The following is a 23,946-nucleotide window of genomic DNA, read 5'->3' on the forward strand; positions in this document are numbered from 1 at the left end:
TCTTGTTTTAACATTTGCTTAAAAAGCTGAAGGTAGCGTCCCGAGGGTAAATGTCAGAATGTTAAACAATTTAGAAATATCCATTATTGTAAATTAGATACCAGTAAAAATTATTTATAGTTCTTACTTTCATAATCTGAAATCTAGAATTTCTATACCAACAATAGACTGAAATTCAATTCTAAAGTGTAGAAACCCTGCCCCAATGATAGTGTCAAGCTTGGGAAAAATGACATTAAGCGTGCTTCAGGCTGCAGGATTTTTAAGTGTTATTAGCTTCAATTACATACAAGAAGGATAACTTTTGACATTACAGTGAAGCTCTCTCATGAGATGCATTATAAAGAGGCCTTCTTGAATGTCCACCTCTAAGATCTAAACCCTTAGTTCTCAGTTCAAAGTCAACTTCAGGAAGTGAGGTTATCTATATCAGAAACAAAATTAAATTATTTGTCATACTTTTGCTCTTTTTATAAGAAGACTAATGATTAAACCGCCATAACAAGAATTGTGAAAAGAAACACAGTATAATAGGTAAAGAACACATTTGCTGTTTTTATTGGTGCCTTGCATGGCAGTAATACTGAAAAAAGAGAATGCAAAAACAAAAAACAAAAACAAAAACAAACAGGTTGGTGGCAACCCACATCTTTTTTTTTAAGAGTACATAAACTCCTGTTTTATTTTTATTGTGGCATGAATGATAACATAAAACCAAAAACATGAAAATATACAACTTATATTACACTATGTGTTATGAACAAAATATAAATCTATAACTCTATGTTATATTTACATAATTATTTATTTTATTAAATTTCAAGTGAGATGGTAGGTTGCACATACTTTGTTTTAAGCTCCAGGCATTTGATTGTCTCTTTTCTACATTTTCCCATTTTTACTCATAAAATCCAAAACATTAGGACTAAGAGCTTTAGAGCCAGTGGAGCTGTATAAATACTGTTTTAATGAACCAGTGACAGAAACACTGGGGAGGACAGGAATCAATCAGTAGAAAACCCAACATCATCTTCAACCTGGGAAATTGATAGTTATAGGAAACTTTAAAATTAAATACTGTAAAAGCCTGTCTAAAAGAAAACCTATGCCCTATAAGACAAAAGAGATCTCTGAACCACTTTAAGTGGGCTTCATATCTTTCCTTGCAGACCCCATAATTTTTATTTTACTATTAACTTGATAGACAAATATTTTATAAACCTGTTTGTAAATATACAGTTGTTTATTACAATTCAAATAATTTACCCATTAGAATGAATGAAAACATAATGATTTTTGATGTTTTAAATGTGATATAAGAAGTTTCTTCTGGGAACAGTAACATCTTCTGGATTAAGAAAATATCTGAAATTGGACCATAAAATATTTAAAGATAATTTTCTTTAAATGAATTAAGGTAAAAAGTCTACTCCAAAATCAAACCTATGAAATAACTTCATCAAAGAAATTCTTTTATATTTGTTCCTTATAAGAGGATTTGGTTTCAATAATGATTATGTTCTTTGGGAGGGATTTTATACATGGTTAACTCTTAACTGTAGATGCCAAATAAATGTTAAAAATCGACTTAACTAATTTAGGTATAAGTGGACTGAAGAACAGTTTTGTTATTTTATACAATTGTGACTAGACAAATTCTTAGTAACTTATATATGAACTTTAACCTATTTTCTCCAGTGATGCTCTTAGATTCATATTAAAACATGACTGTTTTTAGAAGAACTGATTACAACAGCCATAAAAAACAGAATTCTGGCAAGATTATCCCTCAGTACTAGGGTTAGCATATGTGCCTGTGGTTTGTGTGTGTGTGTGTGTGTGTGTGTGTGTGTGTGTGTGTGTGTGTGTGTGAGAGAGAGAGAGAGAGAGAGAGAGAGAGAGAGAGAGAGCAAGTAATGTGAAATGTGAACAGGTAGGTAGGAAAGGGGAGAGAAGGGAGACTTTATGTTCATTTGAGTTTGATCTTACTCTCATTTCCTCTCCCTTATCTTTTTTGGTCATCATGGGGCACAGAAAAAGAATACAAGGTTTTAGGATCCTTTACAAAAATGATAAACCAATCAAATGCCAGAAGGCAATGTGCTAACCCAGTAGGCTGCCATTCATAGCACCTGTTATCAAATGACTTCAAAGCGCTTTAAACATTAATAGGATTTTTTGTTTGTTTTCTTTTGGGGAAAATTAAGGCAAAACAATTGTGACCCCCAGTGAATCAGACATCAGAACAAGAGAACATAATGCAAGGCTATGGACTCGCTTTTGTTTCAATCCATGCACAGTTTTGTCTCTCTGACATAAATCTAACTAAATAAAATTAACTTCTGAATTTCAGCCGTTAAAGGTCACCATTAACAATTTCATTTTCCCCTTCAAATAAAACAAGTAAAAAACAAACAAAAAGACCAAACAGAAGTGTTTTGTCAATTCACTGGTAAGTGTGTTAGAATTTGTGTCAGCCATGAATGCCCTCAGTGGCATCTACCTGGAGCTAAAACAAAGTATTCTTGTAGCCCAAAGTCATGAAATGAAAACAAAGCATCTTTATAACATGGTGGAAAATAAGTGTCCAGCAAACGTGAGAGGTGAACCCACATAAGTCAGAAAGAATTTGTTAACAAAGACAGAACAAATTTTTAAAACTCTGTTTTCACATTGTACATAACAACGATATAAAAACAAGTGTCCATTTTTTTATCCAGAGTGCTTAAAAACAAAACGAACAAAAACAAAAGAGAAATTGGCTGTAGATGACTGTGGCAATTAAATAACTAAAATGAGTGATGAGAGCCTAAGTTAACTGAGATTGAATACGACCCTCCCATTAATTCACTTGTAGGTATTAAACACCGGAACGTGACATTTGTTGGGGCCAAACTTTTAAAAAGGAGAAAACTTATGGAAGGATAAATGAAACTGTGTGAGTGAATGTGTTTGTGTGTGTGTGTGTATGCATATATATATGTATGTATACATATATATATATACATGTTGGAGATGGAAATTTGTTTTAAATATCTAACAACTTATTGGCTGTACTTCCAAATCAGAGGAGAATAAAATAGAAAGGGAGAAATAAATTATGCATAACTTACTAATCTGGGAACAGCTGACCATTATTATTATTATTACTATTATTATTATTATTTTATCATCATCATCATCATTATTACAACACTAGCAAAAAGAGGCAGTTCAAATGAAAATACAGTCATCAAAAACAAACAGAAAAACAAACAAAGCAAAGTCTCTGACATGCAGGATATGATTAGCTCCTCCAAGCAAAACCCCAGAGCAAGTCTTTTGAGAGAGAGAAAAATAAAAAGGATTTTTTTCTTATGTATATGTAAAAATCAAACTTTAGGGTCAGGTTTGGGGAGGGTGGGATAGGAAAATGATGACTGGAGTGAAAACCATAGCACATCCAAGCTACTGGTTGGAGTATTTACCGTCTGATGGTTCAGCACAAACAACACTAATTCAGTTTAAATGACTTCCCATTTATTTGGACAAGCCCTACGACTGCCTTGGCACTTGGCTGGCAAAGTCTAAGCAGCCCCGTCACCATCAGTTGTTGCTCTATGCACACACTCTGCTGGAATCAGAAATTGGACTTCAGTGGATTCATCTTACAGCAAGAGTAGAGCAGCGGCAAGGGTTGCTGGGCTCAGCCAGGCTCCCTCTTGTTGGGCTGTGACAAGTTTTAATCAAGTCCTGCCTTTTACGGCATGAAATGCACATGGCCCACAATTCTGAAATGCAAATGGCCTCCACCTCATTTCATGGAGGGATGAAAAATACCTTATAAAATCATCAGTTCCATTTCCTGATCAGGAAAGGATGGAATGTTGAAGAAATAAGCTAATTCTATATTTCTAGAATATGGGCAAATATATTCAAGGGAAACAGTGATTGTTTTGCTTGAAGTTATCAACAGGAAAAACAAACAGAAATCATTAGGTAGGAAATGTTAGTGGAACCATCTGACCAGGGAGAAGGAACATCTGGGAACAGTTTGCTTCCCTGTTACACACGCACCCCTCTATTACACAGGGCCACCTGATCCATCCAATAATAATCATATTAGAAGTTTAAAAATATAATTTCTGAGCCCTATATTGGTTGTCATTTGAAGTGCAAAGTCAAGGTCATGGCTGCTTCCAGACCAGTCACTTAGAAGGATGTGGGATTTCATCCCCAGATGTGGGTTTAACTCACAATGGTCCAACATTATTCCAATTAGTACCATAATCACACACATACATACACACAAAAATCCAAGATCAGAAAATATTTTTTTCTCTAAGTTTCTTATGTCTCTCTCTCTCTCTTTTCACCTGAGAACAGCACCTACAGTTTCCATTAAAAAAAAAAAGTCAAATCTCACCAGCTGCTGGTATTTCAGGTTTTTCAAGGGATTGTCTAAGATATAACACTGTCCTAATTTAAGAAGGAACAGGAAAAAGGAAAGGGAAACAAATCAACTGGGTCAATACTTCAGTACAAATTTGGCACTTGTTCAAAGATGTAGTGTGGTGTGCAACAGATAAGAAAGTCCTCTAAAGAAAATGATTGCTTATTTTGTGGTGGATAGCAAGGAAGTTAAAAACAGGCTCTTTTTCCCTCTCCCCCCCCCATGCACAGACTCCCATCTTTAAAGTATAGAGATGGAGAAGGTGGAGAGAAGTAAAGAGAAATTCATCTTTCTTTTTTTTTTTTTTCTGTCAGGTGCATTACCGAAAACAAAAACAAAAACAAAAACAAAAACAACGAAAGGAAAGAAAGAAAAGGAAAAAAACCCAGAAACCCCAAAAAACAAAACTTATTTCTTTTTAAAAACTGTAGCACAAAACAACAAAACACATTCACAAGCCACTTGTTGGCACTGTGTACCTGAGTGAGAATTTCTAGAACATTGTAGAACAAACAGCCATAAAGTTTATTAAAAAAAAAAGTTGACGGGTAAGACTTCAGTGCTTGGATGTAGCAGCTGAATTACTGGCATTATTTTACCCATAGCTTATTTCAATCTCTTGTTGTTGATATTGTTGTTTGCTTGTTGTATTTTTATTTCCTTTCCAAGCCTTTTGAGGCTGAGGTCTATTAGTCAGCTGATGTCCCAACTATTTAAGACTAACAGTTAAAGTAACAGTCAGTGTATGAGAAAGTTAATGTGCTTGGCCACTGGTAAGGATGAACCAGCTAGGGCTTCTTTAAGTCCTAAGGTCACAACAATCTTTTGACCCTTATCAGTTGGCTTGTCCTGCAATATGGTTTTCACTGTCACTCCCATAATCTACATCTGGATCATCCTCTTCCTCCTCGTACTCATCATAAATTTCTCCGTTGATGTCCTCAGCCTGGATCTCTTCTTTGATATGTGGCTCCTCTCCTTTCACGCCGTAAGTGCTCTGGATAACAGGCATCCCAGGCTCCGGGCTGCTGGACACGCTTGAGTGCTCTGAGGGCAGATGAGGGGAGGGCATTCCAGCCATGGCGATGGCTCCAGGGTACACGACACCAGCAGTGGCGATGGGGATCTGTGCTTGTTGCCTGTTGGAGAGGAATTCCCAAAAAGAGACCGTGGGTGAGTGGACGGTTGGATGCAGGCCTTACTTACTCTATAATTAATTTGCTCAAGTTGTCCAACTCGAAGGTCATGATTTTCACCCTGCTGCCCGACATTTTGGAAACTGTATCCTACTTTGATCCCAATACCTTACTTCTATGTAGTGCTTTATAGATTACAAGGCATTTGCACGTGTTACCCATTTGATTCTTAAAGTGATTGCTACTTTTCTACTTTATGAAAAGAAACTGAGGGACAGAAAGATTAAGCAGAAGAACTCAAGTCCCTGAGCCCGAGTTAATTTTTCCTTCATTACAACATGTCGAAACAGTTTTTAAAAGAATTAAACCTAAAGATAATTCAATTTTAATGGAAAAACCCTAAAGTCTTAGCGCTCTCAAAATAAAACTTTACTGCCCAGAGCTCACCAGAACTGAACAGGGTCCACCTCATCCCTGAAATAGTTTTCAGTGGGGGTAGGAAGTAGGGCTGGCCTCATGGGTGGACCACCTCTGCAGCTGTACAGGACCCGGGGCTTAGACAGATCCTACACTTGGTTTAAAGTTCTGTTGTCACAATCGTGAAATTCTTAAAAAACCTTTCAACAGGGACCCCGCATTTTCATTTTACACTGGGCTCCACAGATATATTCTACAGCTGGTCCGAGTACGAAGGGATTAATAGATGATGTTCATTTACGCCTTCTTTCATTCATTTGTCTGTTTACGATTTCCCCAAGGAGCGCTGGGTCTCGTGCTCAGTGTGGAGAAGAGTACTGCACTGGGATATAAATCACAGGCCCTTTGGACGAAGCAAGCAGCTGCTTTCAGGGGGGTGGAGGGGATAGGGCAGATTAGAAAAGTTTTGTGGGTTTTTTTGTAAAGTATCCTCTGGCCATTTTCAGAACAGTACTTATTATTCTAAGAAGCTCTCAGGATCTTATTTACTGTTCCATATATGAACAACTTTATTTCTGTGCTTTTTGATAAAATTATGCAGAAACAATGTGGTTGCAGGCCTTTGCCATAGGAAGCAGGGTAAGACATACTGAGAGAAGCATCCTTAATTCAGAAGGAAGCTTTCCCATTCACAACTTGTTCTACCCTGAAGAGAATCCCTACTTTATGTGATCTTGTAAGGCCACACGTGTGCCTTGAGAGCCCAGAGGCTCTGCTATATTCAGAAACAAGTCTTTCTTTTGGAATCGGTTTTATGTTGTATTATCTCAGCTAAGTTGTTAGCTGCTGTGGAATTTACACTGTGAGGCCTTGGAATTAATGAAAACCAGCAAGAAAAAGAACCAGGAAGACTTCTATGTTTTTAATAGCAAACTTCAAAATTCTTTACTCTCAGATATTTTATTTTCAAACCAGCTATTGACAAAGCTCTCGCATCAGAGCCATTGTTCTAGGAGCCTGGAATGAATCCACATGAAGTGTTCTTTCTCAGGATTATAAGGGGACAGTTTAGTCTCTGAAAATACACTGTGCTCAGGTGCTTTCTCAAAATGCTGCTTTGCAACTAAACAAATACATCGCACATCCCATTAAGTGTAACGGGAAATGTTCTCTATGGGAAAATGACCGCAAGGTCCTTACCCAACGTTGAAGTATTGCCGCATTTCCTGCCGCCTGTTCCGCATGATTGCCTTGTATTCCCCGATGCGCAGCTTTTTGCCATCCACCAGGCAGGTGCGCTTCGGCCTGGGCTTGTATTTGTAGTCAGGGTACTTCTCCAGGTGCTGCTTGCTGAGACGGGCTTGCTCCTCATAATATGGCTGTTTCTCTAGGTTTGTCATAGCTTTCCAGCGAGATCCTATGAGGAAAAAAGGTCACAATTCCCATTTGCACAGCGACTGAGGATCCTAAAAAGGTATAACTGAGAACACGAAAATCTAAAGTAAAAATGTTGGCCAAATCCCAGAAATACATAAAAGGTTATGATTAGTGAGCTCTGACTCAAGAGGTGAGATGCCACAAGAACAGAGGTGTTGGTGGCAGTGTCCTCAAAGACTGTGCACCCAGAGATACAAACACTAAGCAATATTTTTCTTCTGGCTTGAATGAACAATTTAGCCAAACTTGTACCTTATGTACTTAAAAGCTCATAGATGATTTAATGGAAATATCTTTCATTTCTACATTAGACCATGATGTAATTCAACTGTGAACTGAAAAGTTATTCAAAAATGCATTACATATTTTGAATCTGAGGGTAATTATCTAGTTACTGAGTATTGTTATGCAGGGTACATTACTTACTAAAAAGGTTTCTAACGTATGGTACGTGTAATTCTCATCCTCCCCCAAATGTTTAAATATGCTTATGTGATTAGTTAAAAATGTATTTCATTAAAATTCTAATTCTAAAAAATACATTAATGAACATGCACTGGGTAACTACTGTGAGCTAGATACCGTACTAAAACCTTTACATAAGTTGTTTCATTTTTACCTTTCACCATAATCTCGTAAGCAGACAACATTTATACCTATTTCTAAAGATTAAAAAATTGAAGTTCAAATAGATGAAGTAACTTACCCAAGGTCACACAACTATTAACTTGTGGATCACTGACTCAAACTTAGAATTGAAATTGAAATTGTGGTACAACACGTATCCTTACATACCTATACCCATCTACTATATAGGATCTAGCAGAAATCAAAACTCACAATAATAAGTATGTGTTCAGTAACATTTTTCTCTTAATAAATCACTTTCAATAATATATAAAAATGTCACTTCCTGTGACAGAGTATGCATTAGTAATGTTAGCCCAAACTGGTTTTCCCTTTCTTTTCACTTTTAATTTTGGTTTGGATTCAAGGAGGATTGCAAAAAAACAACTATTGGAAGCTTAATTAAAAATAGTTTATGCTTATTCTCAATATAGATGTGATTTAAAGCTTTGATTCTATCAGTATGGCTATGTGCAGTAGTAACAGAAGTAGCAGTAGTAGTAATGTTTATTTTTTATTAAGAATGTGAGAAAAATCTATTTGCAGATGTTTATCTGCAAGTACTCAGCTCAACTCTTCCCAAATGCACAAAGACCAAAATAACTGGAATTAGGAGATGCCTAGCAAATATGTACTGGCACTGCTGCCTTTACCTACGCAAGATCGTAAACCTTTTGAATGAATTCATTACTTAACCATAACTCCACATCTCAAATGCAAATAGCTCACTAATAAATAGTACTTTCCTACAAACGTACAGAATTCCTCAATATGGGCTGTTATATTTATTAAACGAATGCAGAGAAAGGGACAACATCTCCTCCCTTAGAATTCTTTCCTATTGGAACAGATGTTGCTTGGGTGGGTATATCCACGTAGGTGTTACAAAGATTTATAAACAGATTTTTTCCAATCTAGACAGCCAATATGATTTCATTATATTTACAACAGAAACTCAGGTTACAGTTCAAATAATAACAATTTTTCTACTCCTTTCTCAAACTTGTATTTAAATACAGTGTCCAACATTTAGTTAGCTGGTCAGGCCGTATCATTTGTAGGTACAATCTCAAATTCTTTATTATTCAACATTATTTTCTAGTGGAACTTGAAAATCATTATGTCGTTCTCAGGGTAAATATAAACACAAGTAAACCTATAATACTATTGAACTAGATCAATTCTTCTTGTGGAGTTTCTTATATGTATGTATACCAGAATTTTGACCCTCAGAACAGGAAGTGGAAAAGTGAACTTATCAGAATAACTTACTGAATAATTAAAGAAATCAAACAGTGGATCAAGGATGGTTGACTTGAAATTCACTAACTATGTTTACCACCAAATAAAACAAAGAAACTAGCATTCTCAGTTAGAATAGGAATTGCCGAAGATTCTTCCCTAAGTCTAAATGTTCTATCAGCTCAAAAAAGAATATTTTTCACTAAGGAAAGGGAATGTTTATGCCTCATAGTAACATGCCTTGGAATGTAAGAGCTATGTTTAGATTTCCTACTATGTGCGTGATGCTGTATTCATCACTAGATATGCAGCAGTGAGTTGTTACGGTTCCTATCTTCTTGGAGCTTAGATTCCAGCTGAGGAGAAATACATTAAATACGTAATTGCAAAATGTATAATTTTAATTGTGGAAAGTACAGGAAGCTATGAGAACATATGATAAGGAGGTGAGATCAATCTTCTGTAGGTCAGGAAGGCATCGCTGCAAAAATGACTCCTAGAGGGATTGAAAAAACAAGAGCAGCCTATGGAGGAAGAATAGAATGGTCAAGGCTTTGGAGTGGGAAGGGGGAGCAGAGGAACCTAAAGTTGTTCTGGCTAAAACGCAGAGAAAAAAAGGATAATAAAAGATGTGTAAATTCTCAAATAAGTTGGCCTCTAACTGTGGTATGAACTGGAATCAAAATATTTTGAAACTTGATAATATAATTTCTCTGGAAGTATCACTGAATTCTAAGCTATATTGAAAAATACGGCCATATCACTGTTACATGTCTTTTCAAAATTAAGAATTAAGGGCCAATTTGACCCAGTTAATGCTTAAGCTAACTACTCCATTATACGACCGAAGAGAACAGTGGTTCAGTTTGGTGGCAAAGGCAGCTATCATTTTTTAATAATAGCTTTCGAATGGGGATAACCAAATGACAGTTTGGTTTTGGTTTCAATGGCTTTGCAGGTACACCAACCACTGTTTGTAGCTGCAATGTAACCCCCTGAAACTCACTAGATGAGGACGGGAGGGCAGAATTTTAGATACCTTCAAAAGAGATGAAAACATCTCCTTGATTTGGGTGTGGCTGGCTGCTCACCCTGGACCATGTACAGGGAGTAAAAGTTCCCTGCTGTTTCCAAAAGATGAGCCTTCAACGATGAAAAAAGAATTAAGTACATTCAGATATTCCTCCTGATGACAAAAAAGAAGATTCATTCTAAAATATTTGATGTTCAAGATGAGAAAAAAAATATCAGTCTTGAAAGTACTCTTTTCCTTTCTAAGTCTGGCAACACACTAAAAATGAAGAGTTTGAGCTGGGCAACAGTGTCATCTCCATGGGGTCTGTAATGAGTTTGCACATTTTACTCTAACTACTGTATACCTAATCAGAAAAAGATGTCCCCCGTCCCCTGATCTAGCGCCAAACGGTAAAAGGTGATTCCTTATGTTAACAATTTCAGCAGAATGGCTTATTAAAACCAGATTTTAGGGTATTATAAGATGCTTAGAAGCCCTTTAAAATGTCAACTAGGATCTCCGGAGACTACGTAAAATGTCAACCCAGCTCAAGCGCCTGTTTTAAGCAGAATGAATTAGTGGCATGCTGTCAGAGGCTGTTATCCAAAACAATTAGTAAAAGGGAAAACATCAAGCTTTCTTTGTACTTTTATATGAAATGAGCCATTTAGAATGATCTTGTGGGTATTTGAAGATCACTTATTTATTTGACGCTATGACTAAATATTGAGGCCCAAGACACCTCGGTGGGTTTTTTTTTTTCCTGCTATATCTTTAATTAATGTAATTTCATTGAAAAATCTTAAGCTAGGCAGCATTCTCTTTCATGCAGCCTATTATGATATAATCATATAGTCATTCTAATATTCTCTCCTTCAAACCAGAAAGGAATTCTTTTAGCCAGTCATCTCTTTCCCATGAAGGCTTTTGCTCTATTTCCTAAAATATTTCACTGGTATTTCTCTCATACTTAGAGTAAGGTTTTAATCAGTGATTATTATTTTTTTAATATTCAGACACATAAATGAATGATATAAAGACACGTTAAACAATCTTAGTTTTTAGTGTTTTTTTGACATTTGGGGATTTCTAATTTGATAATAACTGATATATTAAAATATGAAATAAGCTTACATCAAGTATTTTATTCTTTTCTTGAGTTTTTCCAAATGAAACAGATATGGTATTTTTTTAAGCGAAAAATTCATATGGAAGGTAGAATGTTTTCAAAAAAAGAAAAATAGATCAGAGATGGTAGAGATGCAAAAAATATGCATTTTCTTTTGATCAGTTTCAGTTTTTTATTATATTTGGATATATATTTATACCTAAATATTCATACATATTTGTGCATAAATATTCATGTTTTCTATATACATATAAAGCTTCACATGTTCATATCTTTTGAGGTAACCTTCATCTAAAGAGCTCAAAATCATTTAGATGAAAATTGAGACACAAGTTTAAGTAGTTAATGGTTTTTGTTTGTTTTTGTTTCATTACAAATGTACACTGTGGACTGGGAGGCACCCTATTACCATTGTTGAAAATATGGGATCATAAAAACGCATGTACATGTTTAGTAACCACTTTCAGATGATCGGTTCCTTAATGTAAAGAATCAAAAGGCAAACTACATTAGCTACGTGTAATTCCAAGTGCACTATGGATTTTAACAAAGCTTTAATAACTTCAACAAATTTTGTTACTTATTTGTCAAAGACAAAATGTGCTGATAGAGTTAAGTGTTCTTCTTCTAATTTTTTTATTTAGCTCTTAGAAGTCAGAGAAAATAAAAACTTGCTTAGGTTGTCAAGAACCTGGACACCATGCTCTTGAAGGTAAAGATGATGGTGAGGATGACATTGATGATGGTAATGATGTCAAGAGAACAGCACCAAAGAAATGGCCTCTTCCCTTCCTTCTTTCTGGGACTTAAATTGGTGTATAATAGGTCTCTTTATAATCAGTACTCTTTCCTTTCAACCATCTTTGCTGTGTGCTTCAGTGTCTATGTATGTTGGGTAAATATGTACTTTTGTCATCTGTTAAGCTGAAAGCTGCAATAGCAGGGAAAGTCCCTTTTTATATGATACTGAAAATACGTGTAAGGATACTAAAAGTAAAAATTAAAAAATGTACACCCAAACGTCTTCTTGTGTCCTGACAATCTAAACTGATTTTCAATTATAGTATTAGAACAGACATCATCTCCACCTCCACCCTCACCCCCGTGACATGACGAATTCTATAGTGTTTACAAAGGAAAATAACAAATAAGGTCAATACCAATACTGAGTGGCTTGTGTGAAAAGAGCTTTTTATCCTAGTCTTAATACAAATATTTTAAATTTTTGAAGAAGAGGAAATATTACAACAACTAGTGTAGGAACACACATCTAAATCAGAATCTGGGCACAATTTCTTGATAAATGTGGAATGCTTCATGGTCAGAAGAAAAGGCTCAATAAGATGTACCTAATTTTTAGATAAGTAGAAAACATGAGCTGCCTGGCTTCCAAACCCAGTCTCTTTCAACAAATGCAGAAAACAAAACTGTACCTGTAGTTCATACATCACTTAACCCTTAATACTTTTCTTACCCAGTATCTTGCTGATGTTGGAATTGTGCATGTCAGGAAAGGCCTGAAGGATTTTCCTTCGTTCGTCTTTAGCCCACACCATGAAGGCATTCATTGGACGCTTTATGTGGGGTTCATTGCTACCACGCCCCCTGGATTCTCTATAAATTCTTGATTCTGAGACTCCAGCACTTCCTAAAAACAGGGAACATTGCTTCACGTTAGTGTTAAAACTTATGGCAATTCCCTTCCTTGCATTATTGTTTTTCAGCCTATTAAAATATCTGAAGATCAAAAGCACATCAAATAATGGTACTTCTAGTTCTTGAGCCAGATGCTTGTTTATGAAGGTTTTGTGATAAGCCTTGAGGTGTCAAATGTTGTTATTTGTATTTTTAAGTCCATTTCTAATATATTTTTCCTTTCTTTCAATGGACTATGGACTGTTTCACCATTTACTTTCAAGAGCACACAAGAAACTTGAATATGTGATCTTTGATACAAATTGGAAACAGAATAGTTGGGTTAGGTCAACAGGCAGGCCGGTACTGTAGAAATATTAGATAGGTCAAAAAGCTTACAAAATTGTGAAACACCAAACTGTTCAGCAGAATGGATGACTACAGGTAAGGATGTGTCTCTGCTACCTGAAGACTGACAGAACATAGCATACTTTTTCTCTCTCTGAGGCTATATAAAAACACTGCTAAATAAATGTTTAAGGTTAAAATACAATATAGATATCTCCTATAATGTGTTTGGCTTTTCTTTGAAATTATGTGCTAATACATGCATGAAATATGCTGATGCAGCAATCATAGTCTGGTTCCCAAAACATACTTGAAAATGGTAGGAAAAGAACAAACAAATGGTTACATTCTATGGTTTCTTACGAAGTCTACAGTCACGTATTTAAGGTGAAAAAAAAATGTTCATTTCCCTGAATTTTCCCACTAACATCTAAGTTATCCAAAGAGATCCATTGATAATTACATTCCAAACAGCAAGACTCAGGATGATAAAACATGACCAAGTGTCACACTGGAACCTTGGGGAGCTTCAGGCACTCCTCTAGGCTTTATCTGACTTTGTAGAGTGGCTTCAGCAGATTAAACTGCTTCCAGAGATACTTGAATTTAGGCAAAGAAAATAAGGAGAAGCAAAACATATAACTCTGGCACTATGTTTTCCAGGATTGTCATTACAAAAGATGAAAGAGATATATTCTGTTAGCATGTAAAAATTTCAAATATTTTGGGATTTTTCTAGAGCACTGCTCTTCTTTTCTTCCTTCATCCTCCTTTTCCTTTCTTAATTTGAAGGAACAGGAATCAAACAAAATTACCCAGACTTGAAGACCTCTGTAGCAGCAAACAAAAAACACAGCTTATTTGGAATTTCTTATTATTTCTCTTTCATAGTATGCTCTTTGGTCTGATGAAGATTGGAAAATATTTTGCATATGAGCATGACTGAATATAACAAATAACAGCAACAACAATTTTGATGTTTTAATGCTGATTACCGTGGGTATATTTTATCACACTGATACAACTTAAAATTTATGAAATGTGTTATTACCAGTAATTGTCCTTTTATTGACAAAAATGAGTGCTAATATATGGTGACATCTTCCATTTTAAAATGGGTTTGTAGCTGGCAAATGATCATTTGCACGGCTGCTTCTTCTTGTTCTTACACCTTACAGCAACATAAGCAATAAAATGAACATTATGTGATTTCATCAAAGCTAAGCAAGCTCTCTGTATGTACTTAGGCCAGGTTTACCTTAGCCAAGCGAAGCAGAAAAGAGAAGGAAACATCTGGATACAATAGGCTAGAAAAACACAGACTTTTCTTGGATATCCAATTCAATAAAATTTGGTCTCGACAGAATTATCTGGTTAAATGCTCAAGTTTGGCTAGCCCCTTGGCTGCTCACTGGTTTGTGCTGGTTCAGTCTTTTTCTGTATGCAGGGAGCTTCTGCCATGGTAACAAAGTTGAGGACCATGCTCTTGAAATGCATGTATGTCACCTGACACTGGAGAGAGGGTCCCAGTCGGGGCTCAGTGTAAGAGGAAAAGCACTTTCTTCTTTTTCCCTCTTTGCTGTGCTATTAGAATTAGAGCATCAATTTATTTGGTTGTCCCTGTGGATGTTTAGAACGTTCAAAGATGACGCAGACAACAGAAGTCTCAAGGCATGTGAGGGAAGCATGAGACTGTACCGCTGGAGCTCTAGTTGGGTTACAGAGGGTAGGCAGGGCACCTGACTGTATGGTAGATAGTATAAGAGGGAAAGGGTCCCAGATGCAAGAAACTATCCTGAAAATGTCCTCTGAGCCATGTATTCTGGTCAGGGCTTGACAAATGAAAACCTCAAAATGTGCTTATAGAAAAACATTTTTGAAAAGTTTGTTTCAGGTGTAAGAAATAGGGAAGTGAGAGACAGGGACGATGATGATTGAGAGCATTTGCTTTAGAATCATGCCATCTTGAATCCAAGACCTGCCTTTGGTGCTTACAGTCCTGTAGTCTTGGAAAATATAACTCAAAATTCCTAAGGGCTAATCTCTATATCTGTAAGAGTTCTTATCTCACAGGTTGTGCTGGGGAGTAATGAGATGATTTATGCATAGCACTCAGCAGAGCGTTGGGCAGGTGGGAACCACTCAGTACATGTGAACTCTTACTGTAATGATCAGGTATGAGGTGGCTGTCTTGTATATTTTTTAGTAGTTTTAATTGGTATTAAACAGACACTTCTGCACACTACTGGAATATATACGAAAAATTTCACAAACCATCAGAATCTCCACTCATATTGAAATCCATCATGGCATGGCTAAATTTTCCTTCTTCATTCTGTTTAACTGCCAGTTGCTGAGTCAGACTCTCCAGTGTTGTTTTTTCCTTTAAAAAAGAAATTTATAATGAGATCTCAATCTGGAAATTATAATTATTCAAAGACATTTTTTCCCTTGGGCTATATACAACACATTAGCTCCTGGAAGGGAGGGATGCTGATTTATTCACCTTTGCACATTCAGCACGTTATAACTGAGGTAACTGAAGCCAATGATCAGCAGGATGTTTGAAGGGACTCTGATTCGCAGAGAATCCCCTATACAGTCTTGGCATTTGGGTTTGCTAAGCCTAAAGGATGGATGCTGGGATCCTTGGAGACAACCTTCCCAAATCACAAAATGTGCATAGAAATTTCATGGAAGCAACCTGTTTTACAACATTTGGAATGCCTGCTTTATTTTTAGCCAGACAGGAAAAGTATAGAAGTGGCATGAGGCCCAGAGAAAGTCTTCCAATAGTCAGGTGACCAAATGATTGAAACATAATTCACAGTAGTGCCCTCGGGTTGCCATCTCCCTAAATGCCATCTGCATTCCTCATGCAAGGGTAATGAAGACGTTTCAATATTCATTGTTAATTGCTTGTCAAGTCTCTGTACATTCAATGTGAGTGCCTGCTACTTGGACCACGATTTGATTTGGATTGCTAAGCCAAAATATTGAGTTGGAGAATTATCTGAGATACAAATATACCAAAATTAGATCTGCAAAGACATCAAGTCATTTGAAAGCATGCAGTGCATGATCTGAATTCATGGAGAACATGGCATTACAAAGTAAATTATTTTCAAGAAAAATATAATGCTTAATCTACACCACATGAGGTTTTAAGCTATTTCCAGATTAAGTAATTGGGTGATTTTAAGAACAGAAAAGCATACAATAAAAGGTTTACAACTCTCTCTAGAACTTTCCATCATTGCTCTGAGGATGATGCGGTTCCAAAGCAGCTTTAAGAAAAGCACCTATTGGATTTCATAAAATTTGCTCATGTTTCTTGGTAATCATGCACCTCATTTTCTGAGGAACACAGTCACGAGTTACACAAATGAATCAGTAGCTGCGGAACAGCTACTGACACAATAAAAAGTTCACAGAGGGCTTCCCTGGTGGCGCAGTGGTTGAGAGTCCGCCTGCCGATGCAGGGGACACGGGTTCCTGCCCTGGTCTGGGAAGATCTCACATGCCGCGGAGCGGCTGGGCCCGTGAGCCATGGCCGCTGAGCCTGCGCGTCTGGAGCCTGTGCTCCGCAACGGGAGAGGCCACAGCGGTGAGAGGCCCGCGTATGGCCAAAAAAAAAAAAAAAAAAAAAGGTTCACAGAAAATAATCAACTATTTAAGATAATTGTATTACCGGTAAAGGACCCAACTAACGTTCCCAACAAGAGCCAACAGGGTACTGAAATTCTTCATACAGTATATACTTTACCTCTATAAAATCTCTGACAGTATTTCAACTATACACACTAGATGGAAAATTCTCTTAATTTAGAGTCCTTGGAATCCATGTCTCTCTTCATCAAAGTCTGATATACGATTTAATAGAAAAAATATTTTAAATTGTCAATCAGTATAAAATACAGTAGAGAAACTGAAAACAAAATAGTTTATACCAACTTTAGTTCTATAAGATTATATAGTACTAAAGTTGAAATAAATTATATATTTAAAAATGTAGAACCTCACCCAATTTTGTTTTGTGTATGAAACTGGTATTTTCATCTGCTTTACATGTTCTACATTTCTTTTGCTGAGAGAGTCTGCTGTATATATTCAGCTGAGCCCAGGAGCACCAAGGACACCAGCTTAACAGACTGTCTTTAGAGTAAATGTAGCTGTTAAAATAGAAGACAGTTACATTAAAAAAAAAAAAAAACACACACACATTCCATCAACATAATCTGAGAGTCCCCGGGTCAATGAATACTTTCCTGTACTATCTTTGGGGAATGTACTGGGCATGGATCACCTCTCAGGTTTTTATTTAAAAGTATATGGGGCAATAATGCTACATATTTTCTATTTTGAAGTAAAGTCTTTCAAGAAGAAACAGCAAAATGAAGGCAGTCGGAGTAGAAAAAAATGAAATGTTAAGTGACTCTGAAGATTCTGCATTCAGCTGTATGGACCTTGCACCATCTTACCAAGTAGCTAAAATTAGCAAAGGATGAGCTGGAAAGTCACAAGTAGTTTTTACAATAAGTAACCTCTAATCATCTACCTCTAAAGCACAGAGTATAATAAAATGATTCAATTAGCTACCCAAAAGTGGAATTTATGATACTTCTTAAGAGGATGCCAGTAGGAGACAGTGGAAGTAAACACAGTCAGCTGCACTTCTTTTGTGACCTTTTGTATAGTCATTTAAGCTAATTCTCAGTCATGTGAACAGGGTAAATGAGAAGTGATTGGAGGACCTGAAGAAGGTGTGTTGTGCCTTTAATTAAAATACCTTACAGTAGCATGTAAATCAAAATGGTAATACTGCCACAATTTAGAAACTCTTGCTGACAATAAATTCAGAAGACAAAGGAACTGAGGTAAGGGGTATATCATAAAACCCAAATGGTTATATGGTAAATATATGGTATATATATATATATATATATATATATATATATAAAATACAGTGGTTATATAGTAAATAACTAGCTATACAATTCCATATGAATATTGATCCCATTGTAAAAGTTCATATTTAGTTCTTATGTATATAGGTAGATATAAATCTGTGTGTGAATAGGATTCTAGATAATATACTGAACTACCAAAAGAATGAGTTGGATTTAAGAATAGCCTTCAAAAGTTTAAATTCAATCTATTCAGGAATATAGGAGGAAAGTCAGCCAAATGTTACAAAGCACAAATGCTGGTACACTGGGAAGATTCCTTTCATCCTACTACTTCTAATCCCATCCGTTCCTGGCTGTCCCCTTGGCAAAGAGTCCAACTATGTATGCACTGTCATGTCTAAAACTCAACCGTTTCTGATTCTGTACACTGGGTTAAATAGTTCCCTTTCCAAAGCCTCTTTTCAAATGTGTGAATATTACTGAAAAAAGGTGATTCTCAAAGTGCTTATAATTAAATTAATCCTTTCTAAATAGAGACCGCTGAAACAAAATGACGGCAGTAAATGTCAGGTAGGGAGGTGGTAAATGGGAAGATGCTGGAAATAAGAAACACCAAAGAAACTGAGTTTATGGAAATAGAAAAATATGCTGATGGGCAGAGGTGATAATTTTTACCAAACTTATACCCTTAGTTCCAACTGGTTCTGATAAAGAGCACATTAGTCAAGAATTTTTACAGAAAAAGACCACCACATGCCCCCAGTCTAAGACCAGTGTTCTTGAACATAAATCCAGTATAGCACTTATACTTTTCTGCCTTCTCAATACTATCCAAACACTGCCCTGAAACTTATAAGATTCATTCATCTTTCTCTCTTCTACTTTTTTCCTATTAGAAATAAAACAAACAAAAAACACACTTAAAGAAATATTGGCCAAAATTCTGAACTTCTCTGAGGAACATCAGAGTACAGGGTACAAACAGATTAATTACTACAAAGTAGTCAAAATGAAATAGTCCTGAGGATTTACAAATAAGGACCAAACAAGACGACCTGTATGCTTTCTATTGGATAAAAACTAGCTATTGGATAACAACTAGAATTCCTTTGGAAAGATGAGTCCTATCTGGCTAATCAAACCTTGTACAACTCTGTAGGTTTACTAAGATCAAGAAGAAACTTAAGGTAAAGTTTGTCTTAACTTGAAAAACTTTCTGATCCTATGTTGACTTGAAGAAACATTCAAGTAAATTGTATCTGATCTACAGAAGAAAAGAAAGTTTTAGACAATATAGTTTCTTGGGGTCAAATGAATAACTCTAAAACTCAACATTCATATAACGATTATTAATGTGTTAATATTCACTTAGGGAATTTGGCAGCTGGTTTTGGGCTCTGTGGCTCATCCAATGACTTGAATAATGGAAAACAGCACATGTATTGTTTGCACATGACACCAGACTATGGTGGGAATCAACAAGGAGAGCCAAGAAATATCTAAAGAGATGTGGGTAATTAGCTGATTAGAAGTGGTCAGTAAAGATCAGTGCTTTCTAAGCAAACAACGTTCTGAATGGCAAAAGGCTATAGAGATCAGTGGGAAAAGAACATATCTGAAAATAGAGAAAATAACCCATATAGAAAATAATGGCTTTGGGATCAGGAACATGACATTTTAACCAAACGCTGCCATATATATTAGCTATACTACTTTAGACAAATCAATTAACCTCCCTGAGTTTCAGAATCCTAATTTGTAAAATGGTGCTGTAATATATGACAGATTCTCATTAGTTCAAAAAATGAAAAAGATATGCTTTTAATATTAGGGAAAAAGTAAATAGGGGAAATGAAAAAGATAGATTCTTCCTAAAATATAAGAATTACAGGAATAGTTATTTCAATATGAGTATTAAGTATCCTGCTGTGGTTATGATCCTTTATTGTCTACAGCCAGAGTAGTGGACAAATATGCATTAAAAAGGAGAATGTTTGTAACAACTCTAAAAGTTGTTGGGATTTTTTCTTTCCTCTTGTGCATCATCCTTGACAATGTATTTAATCTTTTTTATTTTCCATTTGATTCTCAGGCCTGATGGTTTATAGCCCTATAATATAAGTCTAGTACATATTTAAGTTGAAAACTTCTCTTATTCCATTACCTCAACTATATAGAAAACAACTAAAAATTCACTGTGTTTGTAAAGGCTCAAAAGGCACATTGTTTGTCGATATTTCATAGAGCAGTCAAAACAAAACAACCACACAAACTGTGCTCTAGAGGAAGTAGATATTTCCTTAGTTACCTAAGCCTAAACTGCATGAGTAGATGGTTCCTCTATTACTCCTTGAAATTGGGATTTATATAAGTGACAAGCTTTACTTACCATCAGACACACATACACAAAGAAAGAGATGGGCTGTGGATCGGCTATGATAATGGACATCCCTGAAATAAAGCTCACAAAGCTATAAAACTCATAAAAAGCACATGCATGAAATGACAGAATAGAGTGTGACTGTCAAATGTTGACTCAGTAACAGTTAAACCCCTTCTGGCTGACCTTTTTTATGATCTCCTTCTATACTAATGACACAGGAAGAAAAAAGAAACAAAAAAGGTTTTTAACCCTCCAATTATGTGACCCTCACAGACCACCAAAGAAGATGAAAGATTATTTATAATGTCATAATGATTTATCGGTTGGAGAATTTTTTCATCAGCTTAAGTAGAACATAAAAAACAATGCATGTGTCTGAGATCCCCTTCAATCTCTTGGTTTCACCCTTGCTTACTGAGATTGCCATTTTCTAAAAAGTAAGCATCCACCCACGTAATCTAACTGCACAAATGGGAAAGAAAGCTTTGTTGTAAAAGATTTACAATAAATTATGTACAAATACACACACACATACACACATACATTTCTCTCCAACGCCAACAAAAATGCAATCTGAAGAAATCTTTTACTAATTTTATTCTGGTCAAATGTGAGTTTCTCAGACACTTTGGTACTCTGAAATCTAGTATCCTTCAGGAATATTTTTCCATTCATTTTCTCCATCAGAGAATCATATGGATATATGAGCTAAGGGGTTGGAAAAGTCCATAAGTGTCTTGTGGTTTAGTCAACTATAAAAAAATCCTTACCTAATCCTGATTTTTTTCCCCTTCTAAATTCAGAGATACCCCTAGTGGAGAAAATAATAAATTAGAACCCATAATTTTGTTCCCACAATCTAATTTCCTTTTGTGAACTTTGGTAGCCAGCTTCATGAAATGTTTCTTGAAGTATAATTCTTGCTAAATTTCATAGAAACTTAGTTTCATCAGGCAATCTGGTCAAAGTGAACTGTATTGGCACATCAAGTTTTCTTAAGAAGTATTACAAAGCTGAAGATAGAATTGCTTTGAAGGAAACACACAGCTTCTATGAATTCAAGTCTTAATCTGGATGAATACATTTCTAAGATAGTAAAATGACTTGTGGATAAAATTGATGAATCCCTATTTATGATTTTTAAAGAACTGATTTTAAAGTGGGAGAAATATTAGGAATTGTACATAAATAACTAATTCTGAGTTTTCATGAATAAAGAGAGAATTTGTGGAACAATGACTTGAGCACTTAATGTATGTTCCAGAAAAGACAGAACTGATTGTTATAGGATTAGTTAAGAGCACTTAGTACAGGATGTGATACAACAAGAAGCTAGTATGGATTCATTAAGAAAAACTATGTTGTAATGGTCTAGTTTCTTTTTCTGCAAAAACTGGAATGCAGACCATGGCCATAATGTTTTGGACTTAACTCAGCTTTGGGTTATGTTCCTATCAATATCCTTGTTGTCTTCATGGAGAAATTGCACAGGACCTTGCAAGAGAGAGTTGAAGAGGAGATCGACAATCTCTGTCTTTAAATATCTTAAGAATCTCCATGTTTAAAAAGAATCAAGACCTCTTATTTGTGAAGAAGAGAGGATTTGGCCATATGTAGTAAAGAGACAGAATACTGACCAATGGTTGTAAGTTATCAAGTGAAAGATAACGAACCACTGAAGGAAGAGTTATATAAAAGAGTTGTCTCTCTATTGAGTGGGCTGTCTTAGGATGCAAAAAATTTCACTTCCCTAGAGGTTTTCAAGTATTGGTCATATGACTACCTGCCTGGCAATTCAACATCAGATGATATGTTGAATTAAAGGCCCTTTACATTTTCTTTCAATTCTATGTTCCACTTGACTGGAGTTGCTCAAACAAAACAAAAATATTTTGACAAATGTATACAGCTATACATGTTTCTCTATCCATGATGATAGTTTCCTCAGAAGCTGTTAATTATGTTTCAAAATGTAAAGGTACTCCATTTATAATTGAGAATTCTATCATCATTTTCTTAAATTCAAGGAAGATATTTCAAATTATGAAACAAAACCCAAAAAATATGATTATTGAAATACATTTTGTGAAGGGACTGTCCAATAATACTCAGATTTACAGATTCTAAGTGCATTGTGAAACACGCAGTCATATGTCCAAATTCAACATGACTGCCATGGAGAGGAAGAAGTCATTGAGTGTGTGGGGTAATGAACCGAAGAGCCACTCAAAGGAATCCGTAGGAAAGAAATCATTCACAAAGAGGGTACACATGAATAATATCATGGTAAAATATTGGTCCTTGCTTACTTGTCCCAGGGGTGCTTATGGTCTGTACATGTGGAAGAGGGAAGGCAGGAGAGGAAAAAACTAAGACCTGAGTTTTCAAGTGTCTGTGTATGTGTTCAGCATTCAGCCAAAGTCTAAAAACATGACTTTATTTCAAACCACGGCAGATACAGATACTGTGCACAACAAGTCAAATCAGAAGGCTTAATGTGAGAAAAATAGGAGCCCAACAAAGTAAAATAATAGAATTCACAACCTACACAGGGTGTCCGGTAGGTGGGAGGGCTGCACAGACGTAAACACACAACTGGAATGTTGTCTGATGATAACTGTTCTATAAACAATGGGTCACTCAGTTAGTGAGCTACAGAAACGTATAGACCTTTGCTCTTTAATTTTTCCTTTTCATAGAATAAAAGCTGTAAAACTGTACGTATTCTTATAAATGCAGCCTCAGTAGCCAGTAGTTACCTCAGTTAAATAAATATACTTGCACTGTTTTAAAGAGAAATGGTTTGGTTCCGAAATGCTGGGTCTGACGACTAGAAAGAGGCAGAGCGGGGTTATAGTTCGCTTTTCAATCATCCATGGTAGTTTTAGGGGAAAAAATTTAGAGTAGAATAGATATTTAAAATCTCATTTTAATGAACAGCTAAAACTTCACATGTTTTAGGAGAGCTGCTATGAGAAGCAAAATAAAGAAGATGGAACATATTCTTTCTGTTTCCCGGCTCATTCTCTAATGAAGGGGGCTGGTGCGTGGTGAAGAAAGGAAGACCTAGACAGGGAGCAGAAACAGGGAAAACAAAGAGTTGGAAAAAAGATACACAAATGATGGAGACGCTGATTGATTAAAGGATTTGTGTGTGTGTGTGTGATAAATCCTCAAAAATGTACTAAATGATACACATGGCCAACGCTGGGGTACAGTCTAATCAAACAGGCAC

At 35.9% G+C, this 23,946-nt stretch overlaps 1 protein-coding gene across 16 annotated transcripts in view; it reads right to left on the reverse strand.

The window, feature by feature from the left end:
* Window positions 1-374: 374 nt before the first annotated feature.
* SOX5 (SRY-box transcription factor 5) overlaps window positions 375-23,946 on the reverse strand; it is a 994,587-nt gene continuing 971,015 nt past the window's right edge. For 15 of the 16 annotated variants that reach the window (XM_082849629.1, XM_082849640.1, XM_082849630.1 and 12 more), the window contains 4 exons: window positions 15,693-15,801; window positions 12,910-13,083; window positions 7,186-7,402; window positions 375-5,571 (listed from right to left, as the gene is read on the reverse strand). In XM_082849629.1, coding sequence (XP_082705755.1) covers window positions 5,268-5,571; window positions 7,186-7,402; window positions 12,910-13,083; window positions 15,693-15,801 — 804 coding nt within the window. In that variant the 3' untranslated portion in view covers window positions 375-5,267. Of the gene's footprint in view, window positions 5,572-7,185; window positions 7,403-12,909; window positions 13,084-15,688; window positions 15,802-23,946 lie in introns of all 16 variants that reach the window. The other variant, XM_082849633.1, reaches the window with a different exon arrangement.

This window comes from Leucopleurus acutus, assembly GCF_964270905.1.
Source record: "Leucopleurus acutus genome assembly, chromosome: 11".
Taxonomy (NCBI): Eukaryota; Metazoa; Chordata; class Mammalia; order Artiodactyla; family Delphinidae; genus Leucopleurus; species Leucopleurus acutus.